Source organism: Theobroma cacao, chromosome 5 (assembly GCF_053813885.1).
Source record: "Theobroma cacao isolate CCN51 chromosome 5, ASM5381388v1, whole genome shotgun sequence".
Taxonomy (NCBI): domain Eukaryota; kingdom Viridiplantae; phylum Streptophyta; class Magnoliopsida; order Malvales; family Malvaceae; genus Theobroma; species Theobroma cacao.
The window spans coordinates 27,077,899-27,090,421 of NC_142643.1; the positions used below are offsets into that span (position 1 = coordinate 27,077,899).

The window sequence follows — 12,523 nt, forward strand, 5'->3', positions numbered from 1 at the left end:
AAAATAAAAAGATGTTGAAATTGAAAACTTTGATATAAATATAATTAAAGATAAGTAAAAAGTAAGATGAATCTGTTTTGATATAGCTAACCAAAAGAGAGAAGGAACTAAACTATGGCCCATGGGGTGTTGGATTTTATCAACCCGACCCATATTGGAGTATTTTTGCATTACATTATTAATCGCTCTACTCTACCATCCCCCCCCCCACACCCCCCCCCCCCCGGGCAATCCTCTTGTCGCTGGTTTTCTTCCGATTTGGCTACAATCTTTGCTCTCTCTCTCCCGACGGCGAATCTCCGGCAACTCTCTACGTCAACTGGTAAATTCAGTTTGATTTCCTTCGTATATTGTTCTATTTGATTGAATCTTTTGCTTGCTTCCTCGGTTGTACTGTTCTTTGACTTAGTGTTAGATCAGAATGAGTGAATTTGTGGAGGGAGAAAGTCAAATCAATAATGGTTTGCTCTATTCGCTAAAGGTTAAAGTAATGAATGTAATTTGTAATCTGTTCTAATTTCAAGCTTCACTTTGGTATATGATTAACTTAATTTATTAAAAAAATTTAAATTTTACAAATATAGTTTTCCAAATTTATATTCATAAGTTTTTAAAGCATTCGAAGGGTGAATTTATGAATAAATGCATTATAATTCCTCTATACTTATATTGTATTAAAAGAAACGAAATTCTAAATATATGTATGAATTTGAAATACACACCCCAAATCCAAACTCGCATTCCCAAAGGCTACCTAGTATGAATCTTCCCTTCTGAATTTTCTAATGCATAGTTGATCTGTTAATTTGTCCAAGATTTTCTCTATTTAAAAGAAAATGCAAAAGAAAAACCCCAATGAATGGCCGAGAAAGTGAGTTAGTTACTCTCCACTTTTAGTACCTTTCTTCATGGTGATTTTAGATAGAATTGGCCTGATTTTTATGATCAATCTCCCAGATATTCAGAGTTACTCTCTTTTATGACTGCTTCTGCGTGGTTGAATATTTAGTTCATCTAGTTGAATGAATCTGTATAAACACAGACCAGATCACACTGGGAGAAGTTGTTTATTGGAATAGTTTAGTCTCTATCACGGTGGACTTAAGTAGCCCATCAGCATCAAGGCTGGACAAAACACCAAAAACCTGATTAAATTGCAAAGTAACAAAAAATGGTAGCTCATGTTGAGCTTAATAGTTCTTATAGACTCTCAGCCTTGGCTCTAGAAGGATTGAAATTTGTTATTACCTATGAGTCAAATATTTTTCTGGCTATTGAAATTTCAACATTTTGGTCAATGCATTTTTGCTAATGGGCTAACTAAACTTACCTTATATAATGGTCTTGATAGATCAGGGTTTTAGGACCAAGTGCCGTAGTGGAAAGGATTTAAGGATGAAACCAAGTAACAAATATATATGACAGACTGCTTTTTTATAATGTTTTTGGTTGTTCGTTTGTGTACTTTTCTTCTTTTCAGTCAGGTGTTGATTTTTAAACCCCAAGTGCTCAAAATTTCAGAATTCGATATATAAAATCATATTTAATTCTTCTAGCTCTAGAATCTACATCAATCAAATTGCACTACAGTTTGGATGTAAACTATAGTTACAAATTGCCTATTAGAAAACATAAATCAGTAAACTGGATGCAAGAGAAACAAATGAGTGAGGCTGTTTAACATGGGATTGAATTGCTGCTTTGGCATGTGAAGGTGCAAGCCTGAGATTACAGAAGCATTGATTCCTGTTTTGTGCATCCTCACTAACTGCTGACCCTTTGGGTGCCTTACAGACTCGACTATAATTAGGTTGAAGCTGAAGATACTAGAGTAGGTCCTATGAACTGCCTCAACAGATTGACCAAATCAGGTTAATGGCTTGGGCATAAAAGTGTTAAGCCTTGATTGTCAGATCTTTAGGTGGAATCTTTTAAGGATCTTAAACAGAGGAGGGTTTCGTGTGGTCCACGGGGCTCGTGTCAATGGTAGTGAATTTCAAGCATGTAGGATTTGGATTCCTATTGGCTAGAAGCATTACTGATGCTCAAGTATGCCCTGTCGTTTCATATGAGATCAATATTTTGTCCCCATCATCCTGATATACCTTTCCACCTTCCATATTTCCTGTAGACTGATTAGTTTACTCCAAACTTTCCTTCTTGTTTCTTGTCGTATGTCTACTACTTTCCACTGGAGAAGAGCCTAAAACACGAAGTAAATGTGAGTTCGTGATGCATGATATTTATGCTGCAAAAGGAACTTTTATTGGATGTTTTGAATGAGGAGAAATATGGCAATGACTCTATGAAGCACCATATAAGAAAATAAGTTGAGACGTTTAGATACTTTCAGATGGCATTGATGTAAATAGATAATTTCCTTCAGTTTAGCAATATGCAAACATGAATAAATACTGAATAGAAACATAAAATATACCTGCCCTTACACACCTCCCTGCAAAAATAAAAAAGCATTAATGGTAAGGGGAGCACTTGCCCTTGTGCATAAAGATATTTAATAATTCCTGGGAATGTTATAAATAAAGGGGATTGGGACTTTGCACCAAGTTTGGATGAAAATCTGTCTCCAAAGATAAAATCTCCAACAATTTTGATCTCATCAGCCTCGAAAATGTGGGTCTCATTTGTGCTTACTTTGCTTTACTCATTTTTTGTTATTGATGATCCTTGGATGTTATTTAACTGGTAATGGTGGTTGGTGCAGGGGAATGGAGAGAAAAGAGAAACTGAATAACTTCATAGTTGGGGATCTGCCAACTTTGATATACATCCCTGACTTTATCACAGATTCTGAGCAAGCCCAGCTACTAAATAATGTATTTATATCCTATATATATATATATATATTCTTTTCTTTTTAATGTTTGCAACACTAATTTGTATACCCTCATTTCTTGTCCACATATAGATTTACCAAGCACCTGTATCAAAATGGAAATCTTTGAAGAATAGGAGACTACAGAATTGGGGTTTGTTGAAATAGTTCTATTTGTCATAGTATTTCATTTTTAAATTTCATGTAAGCTAGATGTATATTTTGGGTGAAATGTAGGAAATCCTTCAATTTGAGCTGCTGATGGATTGTATGCCTATTGACAGGTGGTGTTGTCCACGAAAAGGGTCTTCTGCCACAAGATCGTGAGTGGGATTATTTGCATCTTTTACTCAATTTCTGAACTGTAGATGATGATATTGTTTAGCTGATGTTTCAACTTTCTCTGTTTTGTGGAAATTGTTAGCAGTTTTCACCCATTTTGTATGAGCTTGGAGACTTTAAGTTGATGATTTTTTTACTGTTTTGACTGGCTTCACTTCTTGTGTCTAGTGAAAGAACACCTTACTAACTGCTTGCTTTTCTTCTTTTTTTTTTATTGTGTCTAGTGCCACCTTGGCTAGCAAAGATTACAAAAAGAATATATGAAGGATCAGGACTTTTTCCGTCTGCAATCAATCATGTTCTTATCAATGAATACCTTTCAAATCAAGGAATTATGGTTTGTACTGTTCATTTTGCTTCTTGTGTTTGTTCTCTAATAATATTACTTGTTCTAGCATAACACATTTCGCTGAGGTTTTCAAAAGCATTTCCTGTCCAGAAAACTGATGATTACTCTGGAATATCTCATTTTTCAAGATTTTAATTGGTAGTAAAGGAATATCATTGTACCGTACTGTATCTGTTTTTTGCTATTATATATTACAAAAGAATTAGAAAACAATATTCTTATATTTGATTTGTAAAAAAGAAGACAAGAAAAAGATTTTCTTTCACTTTGGAGCATTATGGTCTGTTTTCAGTTTTATCATTTAGTACTATAATTATCTGTCTTACAGCCACATCAGGATGGGCCCGCTTATTATCCCGTTGTAGCAATTTTATCTCTAGGATCACCTGTTGTTATGGACTTCACTCCTCATTCAAGATTACAGTCATGCAAAAGAACATTGAAGGAAAATGTTGGAGATAAAATTTCTAACGGAGGGGCTGTGGCAATTGAAGCAAATGATGGGAGCGATAATAACCGCCCCTTTTCTGTGCTGTTGATGCCTTGCAGTTTACTGATCTTCAAGGATGATGCATATTCAGGAAAGTTCATGTCTAAGGGGTTGTGTCTTTTTTTTTTTCATAAAGAACAAAGAGGAAAAAGAAAAAACAAATTTGACAACACTATGCTTATGATTTCCAGATTACTTGCATGGCATTGAAGATAGCGAGGTACATCGGTTTGATCTGGTAAGAATTATATTTGACAGGTGACAATGAATTTGACCTCTAATATTTAGTCTCAGATGTTTCAATAAACAAATTTATGATACCCTAGTGTCTTGTTCTCACAGTCATCTTTGCAGGCTGTAAACGAAATTGACTCTTTGTCCTTGTCAAGCTCAGGCCAAGCAGAAGTGATGAGAAGTGACAATGCCAAGATTGTGAGTAGAACTGCGAACAGAATTTCTCTTACATGTCGACTAGTATTGAAGGTTCATAAAAACTTGTTCAAGTTTTAAAATTTCGTCTTAACCGTTTCTAACTTCTAGCTAAGATTGAAAGTTGGTGTATTTAGATGAGCATCTGATTACACAAACTGCTTTCATGAGGTGGCATAAATGTTTGTACACTTGATTGGTTTTTCTTTGTTGGGCTGGAGAGGTGTGCAAGGTTCGCCTTACCTATCTAGGCCCAATTGTGTTATTATGTTAAAAAATATATATTTTATTTAATTTTGATTTTCAATATATTTAACATATTAGTATAAAAATAATATATTGTTATTTTAATAATATCTTGGTTGAGCAATGCCACCATTAGATTGTTTCGTTCTTTTTTTTCATTGATGAATGATGACCATCGTTACATGCATAAATACAGCTTATATAAAGTTGAAGAGGGAAAGACCCCACTGTAACGTATGGGTGTCATCGTTATATGCATGTGGTGATTACTGTAATTTGTTGACTCGAAAAGAATTTTATGTTGGGATGATAATTTTTATTCAATTGGATAACTTTTATTAATATTTAGAATAACAAATTATTTAAAATGATAATTTGAAAATATAATGTAGAAATATGTCCGTTTGCATATCATTTAAAAATATAGATTATAGACGGGTACTTGTCATGTGTTGCATGCAAAAATTTGAATTTTTATTTATCTTTAAGAATAATAATTATATTAAATATATATATATATATAGTTCTAAATCATAAAATTTGAAATATAAATAATTGAAATTTTGTAACGCTGCACATAAATACTTTTTTATTTATTTTTAAATATTATATATAAGTAAAAATATTTTTAAAATATAAATTTTGAATATATTGTAATATTAATTTATAAATTATTCAATACTTTTTATGAAATTTGAAACATATATAATTGAAATTTTTTAACGCTGCACATAAATACTTTTTTTATTTTTTTTAAATATTATATATAAGTAAAAATATTTTTAAAATATAAATTTTGCATATATTGTGATATTAATTTATAAATTAATCAATACTATTATAATTACAGTACATTTTTTTGTGGAAGGCATTTTAAGCATTTAGAATTATTTACAAGATAAATGAATTTTATTATTAATTATAGTAAAAATTATTTAAAAATGACAAATGTTAGAATGTACACTCAAAGGGAAAAAGCACAAGTGGGGGTGAATTGAGTATGTTGAAAATTTTTTTGAAACCCCCTTTAAAGGTTAAGACTCTTTTGCAATAAAAAGATGAAAAACTTGTAAAATCAAAGTATGAAGAGTTGCAAAAGAAAATTTGATTTTGACATATGAAAATTTATTTTTAAAAGGGGGTTAATTTTCATTATCCCTAATGTATCCATTTGATCATGCTGACGATACTTCCAATACCCATTTCTTTTTATTATGTAATTTCAATTGAGTTATCATTTGGATGACAGAAAAAAAAAAAAACCATAGTTAAGGGAAAATCATGAAGTACAAATTTGTTGACTATGAATAAGAGTAAGAATACTTACTCTTAAGAGGTCGTACATTCAAAATATTCATTTATCATGACAATTGAATTGGATTGATAAAAATGGCTCCGTTGGGTAGTAAACGTAAGCATTTCACCAAAATCCCTGCCACACACAAACCTTAAGATTATTTACAAATTAATTTTTTATTTTTCCCCATTCAATAGAAGATTTAGCATTGGAGTGTTCATTGATATGGAGATCATTTTTAAAATAATTTTTTCACCTAATAAGTTGGGGAACACCCAATTTCAAACATTATAACCAATTTTTATGATTTCACCAACTAATTTATAAATATAGAGATCATTTTTGTTTGGCCTTAATTGTTAGTGTAAGTCTTGCAATTGATTTTGTGCTTGTAAAACACTGCATTAATTAGTCATATTTCATGTTAAATACATTATGGATATTTTATATAATGTGTGTGATATTTCTTTATCCATGAGTTTGTTTATGAAGAGTTATGAGAGACTTATATAGATAAAGTCCTTGGCATATAATGACATTGCAAAGAAATTATAAAAGTTATAAGTATGAGATTCTTATGTATTAAAACCTTATTTCCAAATATGTTCTTAGTCATTGTATTATCAAGAATAATGGCATTGATAATGCTTAAGAAATAGTACATGCTAAGTCTTTTTACTTTAGAAATAAGCAACTGATCTCATAAGTTGAAGTGTGGGTGCTTGTTAAGGAACAAGTTCACTGAACTTGATTCGTTATGAGAGTTCCATTTAGTATTTCACTTGTCACGACCCGGTACTCTCTTCGAGCCCGTGACAATTGTCGCGATGTCTCAATAGACATTCATTACCCGGAATGTCAACCGAAACCTCGCAAGGCTCTTGCATCAATTTTACGTCTCCCCTGTGAGCAACAGTTACTAAATATCATGTTTTAAGGAAATATAAACTATTTTTAAATAAAAAACAAACAAAAAGTAATTTCTGCTACATAGGGGTATTTTGATCATTTTTACCTGAAAATTTTGAAACTTGGTGAAAATACAATATACGATAAAAAAATATACATTTATTATCTAAAAATAATTTTAGTAATCTAGATCATCCATTTAAAATGAAATTATGGCTAATCAAACTAAATAAAATATTAAATAAAATATTTCATTTACTTATAAAACAATATTTATAGAATCCTGCATAAATAATTTTTGTAGCGTAAGAGAAAAATAAATTCATATATAATACAGCACACTAAACCAGGTATACAAAAATATTCTACAATGACATGTGGGCTCCAAAATAACCGAAAATATACAAGACTGTAGACCTTCGATTTCTAAGGATGCAAATCCAAAAGCAATCGTCGACAAAATCGGCTGTCTATAGACTGTCTTGAGCTTGAAATTGGTAAAAAAAAGGGGTGAGTTTTTATAAACCCAGTGAGTAAGCAAAGTTCATCTACAACATCTAAAACCGAGTAAATTGAGACAGTTAAATCATCCCATCATAATATGAGTCATAACATTTAAAACTCATTTCAATTCATATAAAACAATTACATTTCTTCGAAATAATCAACAAGGCTTATGATTCTCTTAAAAACTTGGCTTGTGCTAAAACTCATACTTGGTGACACCTTGGCCCAAGCATCCAACCGAGTTCGCCAAGGATGTATACCCATAAAACATGTTTTTACTTTTAAAATATAGCCATTCCTTGGCGTTGGCTGAGTTTCATCATCACGTAGTGGTTCGGCGTGAAGTGAACTCTAAACTTACCTTAGGAGATACCTTCCGCACCTCTCGTACTAAGGTAAAATATAACGGGGTTTGTCGTGCCCCTCTAATAGGCTGGTCCACGAAAACCCGCCTACTATAGTAAGTTAATCAAATAACCCACCAAATCAATAAAAATTTCGACAACATGACATGGCTAATATAATATCACCCAGCCTGTCAAGGTAAAACAAAACAGTTTATATAATCCACAAACCGCAAATCCAGCCATTCATGCCATCACATTGTCATAAGCCATCAATTCAAACCATATATATATATAGGTAACACAAGTATATAGTCTCCACCTACTCAATTTCCAAAATCGTCATTGAATTGCAAAACAATTTATAAATCTCATTCATTTAACCGACACTTAACTTATTAAACATAAAAATCTACGGTTTAAGTTCATTATTCTTTAAAATCATAAAAAAGAGTATAAACTACTTTAGATAGTTAAGGTGAACATTTGATTACTTACAATAACGGGAGTTTAGAGTACTTCTATTCTTGGTCCTCAGGTACGATATCTTTACCCTTATTAGAGGGCTCACCACCTATACATAATACACGACACGTAATTCAATATATTTGTGCCAAACTGGTATAAAACTATTTTAGGCTCTATATGAATGCATGAAATTGAATGAGAATTGTTCAAATAATCACTTAAAGACGGTGTTCTACGTGGGTTCAATTATGATCGGACTGAATTTGTATTCGACCTAACTCGAACTATACACTGTTGAATTAACCGAAACATCCGATTTAACTTCAAATACATTCATTACACTTCCAATATTCCAAATACACCAAAGTACCTCAATGAGCTTGATTGTGACTTAATTCATCACAACCGAAATTCATTCCGATTCCGAACTAACGTGCTAATCAGTGTTAACACAGTCCAATAAATCCATCTATATCATTAAGAATCAAATCCAAGTCCATTCACTATGATTTTCTCATTATTGTTCAAGTCGTTTACTAAAGGAATTATACTTTTCGATAACCGTTTTCGATATCCGATACCATAAATCATCAATTACGAGTTAAATAACATGAAATACAACAAAATCCATCATCAACATGTCACCTATAACATTCGGCCAAAGAGGGTTGTTGAAGGGCATGTGATTTTCTTGCTTGTTTTTCATGCCAAACATTATCAAACAACTAAAAACATTAAGATATCATGAAATCTAGCAAAATCCATCATCAAAACCTCTCTCCCTATGTTCGGCCAGCAAGTATTCCCTCATGGAAACTTGTGTTTCAACCATAGAAAATGAAAAAGAAAGCATGGGAAAGGTAGATTTTAAGCTAAAATTTAAAAATCTTACCTTTGATTGCTTTGTTATTTGAAATTCAACAAATTTCTCTTGAATTTTCCTCTCTAGGGTTTGTTTCTATTCTTTTCTCTTTGTTCTTTGCTTTGGCCGGCCATGAAGAGTGAAATGGGAGAGTTCATGTTGAGTTTATAAAGGAAATTATAAAAATATTAAAGCTTGACATGTGTCACCATGTGATTGGTCCATGGTTAAAACTTAATAATTAAGCATTTTCTCACCACCACATGTAATCTCTTAATTATCCAAAGTATAAAATAATAATAGGTGAAATTCATGGGCTTGACAAGTGTTATGGTGGTGTAAAATTCTAAAAATTCCAATTACGTCCTCGTGGACACATAAAATGACTGTTTTGCCCTTATGTTCGGAAAAATGTCAAAATTAAAAAATTTCATTTCTCAAATTCAAATCATGCTCCAATTAGTCAAACTTGGTAAAAAAAGAAAATTTCGTCCAACATTCCAATTTTACCCTCGGGTGGCAAAATGACCATTTTGCCCATACGTTCTGAAAATTCCTAATTTGACTCCAAATTAATCCTCGAACTCCAAATCACCATATTAAGACATTCTAAGGTTCAATAACTCTCAAATATATCCTAAAATCTGTACTCAAACTAGTTTGAGGTTTTAATCGACTTAATTGTACCATTAGGTACGATACCGACTTTTAACGATTCTCCGAGGCATCCCAGTATGTAGATATGCTATCAAGTACATGAATGACATTACAAGTATATAATAGAGCAGGTGTCACGACCCGGTACTCCCTTCAAGCCCGTGACAACCGCCGCGATGTCTCGATAGATATTCATTACCCGAAATGTCAACTGAGACCTCGCAAGGCTTTTACATCAATTTTACGTCTCTTTTGTGAGCAACAGTTACTAAATATCATATTTTAAAAGAATATAAACTACTTTTAAATAAAAAACAATCAAAAGTAATTTTTGCCACACAAGGGTATTTTGGTCATTTTTACTCAAAAATTTTGAAACTTGGTGAAAATACAACATACGATTGAAAAATATACATTTCTTTTCTAAAAATAATTTTAGTAATCTAAATCATCCATTTAAAATACAATTTTGACTAATTAAATTAAATAAAAATATTAAATAAAATATTCTATTTTCTTATAAAACAATATTTATAGAACTCTGCGTAAATAATTTTTGTAGCGTAAAAGCAAAATAAATTCATACATACAGTGGCACACGCAGCCAGGTATACAAAATATTCTACAATGACATGTGGGCCCCCAAAATAAACATATATGTACATGACTATAGACCTGCGATTTCTAAGGGTGCAAACCCAAAAGCAAACCCTCGACATAATCAGTGGTCTACAGACAACCCTAAGCTTGAATGGGTGAAAAGAAGGGGTGAGTTTTTATAAACCCAGTGAGTAAGCAAATTTGATCTATAACATCTAAAGCCGATTAAATGGAGACAATTTAAAACATCTCATCATAATATGATTCATAACATCAAATCTCATTTCAACCCATGTAAATCAATTTCATTTCATCAAAATCAACAAGGCTTATGATTCTCGTAAAAACTTGGCTTGTGCCAAAAACTTGCACTCGGTGACACCTTGAGCCGAGGCATCCAACCGAGTCCACCAAGGCTGTTAAAATAACATATGAGTATAAGACTCATTTTTTTTTACATTTAAAAGCATAGTCATTCCTTGGCGTTGGCTGAGTTTCACCTTCACGTGGTGGTTCAGCGTGAAGTGAACTCTAACGTTACCTTAGGAGATACCCTCTCCCCTCTCGTACCAAGGTAAAATATAACCAGGTTTACCTTACCCCTCTAATAGGCTGGTCCACTGAAACCCGCCTACTGTAGTAAGCTAATCAAATAACCCACCAATTCAATAAAATTTTCGATAGCATGACATGGCTAATATAATATTACCAGCCTGTCAAGGCAAATTAAAATAGTTCATATATTCCACATAAACACAAATCCAGCCGTGCTTGCCATCACATTGTCATAAGCCATCAATTCAAACCATATGTCAAAACATATATATATAACACAAGTATACAGTCTCCACTTACTCAATTTCCAAAATCAGTATTCAATTTCAAAACAAGCTATAAATCTCATTTCGTTTAATCAACACTTCAATTATAAAACATAATAGTTTGCAATTTAAATTCATTTTTCTTTAAAACATAAAAACTAGTATAAACTACTTTAGATAGTTAAGATGAAAGTTTGATTACTCACAATAGATAGAGTTTGGAGTACTCCTATTCTTGGTCCTCGGGCACAATATCTTTACCCTTATCAAAGGGCTCACCACCTATACATAATACACGACACGTAATTCAATATATTTGTGCCAAACTGTTATAAAACTATTTCAGGCTCTATATGAATGGATGACATTGAATGAGAATTGTTTGAATAATCACTTAAAGATGGTGTTCTACATGGGTTCAATTATGATCGGAATGAATTTGTATTCGACCTAATTCGAACTATACACCATTGATTTAACCAAAACATCCGATTCAACTCTAAATATATTCATTACACTCCCAATAATCTAATACACCAAAGCATTACAATGAACTTGATTTTTGACTAACTTCACCATTTTTCGAAATTCATTCTGATTCCAAACTAACATACTAATCAATGTCTACACAGTCTCGTAAATCCATATATATCATTACGAATCAAATCCAAGTCCATTTACTATGATTTTCTCAGTTTCCATCAAACCATTTTCTAAAGGAATTATACTTTTCAATAACCGGTTTCGATATCCAACATCATAATTCATCAATTCCTGGCTAAATAACATGAATTACAACCAAATCCATCAACAAAATGCCCTATAAAAAATTCGACCAAATGAGGGTGGTTGAAGAACATGTGATTTTCTTGCTTGTTTTTCCTTCCAAACATCACAAAATGACTTAAAACACTAGGATATTATGAAATCTAGCAAAATTCATCACCAAAACTTCTCTCTCTAGATTTGGCCAGCAAAGGTTCCCTCTTGAAAACTTGAATTTCAGCCATGGAGAGTGAAAAAGAATGCATGGGAAAGGTAGATCACAAGCTAAAATTAAAAAATCTTACCTTTACTTGCTTGATTCCTTGAATCCAACAATTTCTCTTGATTTTTTCCTTCCTAGGGTTTGTTCTTCTCTTTTTCTCTTTGTTCCCTAGCTTGGCTGGCCATAAGAGTGAAATGGGAGAAGCTTAAGTCGGTTTATAAAGGAAAATCATAAAAATATTAAAGCTTGACACATGTCACCATTTAATTGGTCCATGATTAAAAACTTAACCATTAAGCAATTTCTCACCACCACATGTAATCCTATAATTATCCAAAGTATAAAGTGATAATAGGTGAAATTCATGGGCTTGACAAG

General features: G+C 32.2%; 1 protein-coding gene across 3 annotated transcripts; it reads left to right on the forward strand.

The window, feature by feature from the left end:
- The first annotated feature begins 217 nt into the window (after window positions 1–217).
- LOC18598627 (oxidoreductase) lies at window positions 218–4,740 on the forward strand. 3 transcript variants are annotated; one of them, XM_088806091.1, is made up of 8 exons: window positions 218–322; window positions 2,726–2,837; window positions 2,930–2,990; window positions 3,121–3,159; window positions 3,403–3,515; window positions 3,856–4,105; window positions 4,206–4,255; window positions 4,372–4,740. In XM_088806091.1, exons 2-8 carry the CDS (start codon window positions 2,730–2,732, stop codon window positions 4,525–4,527), a joined length of 777 nt encoding a protein of 258 aa, XP_088662217.1. In that variant the 5' UTR covers window positions 218–322; window positions 2,726–2,729; the 3' UTR covers window positions 4,528–4,740. The 3 variants fall into 3 exon arrangements, with proteins under 3 accessions (XP_088662217.1, XP_088662218.1, XP_088662219.1); XM_088806092.1 differs by having other exon boundaries at window positions 4,412–4,740; XM_088806093.1 differs by having other exon boundaries at window positions 220–322; window positions 4,360–4,740.
- The last annotated feature ends 7,783 nt before the right edge of the window (window positions 4,741–12,523 follow it).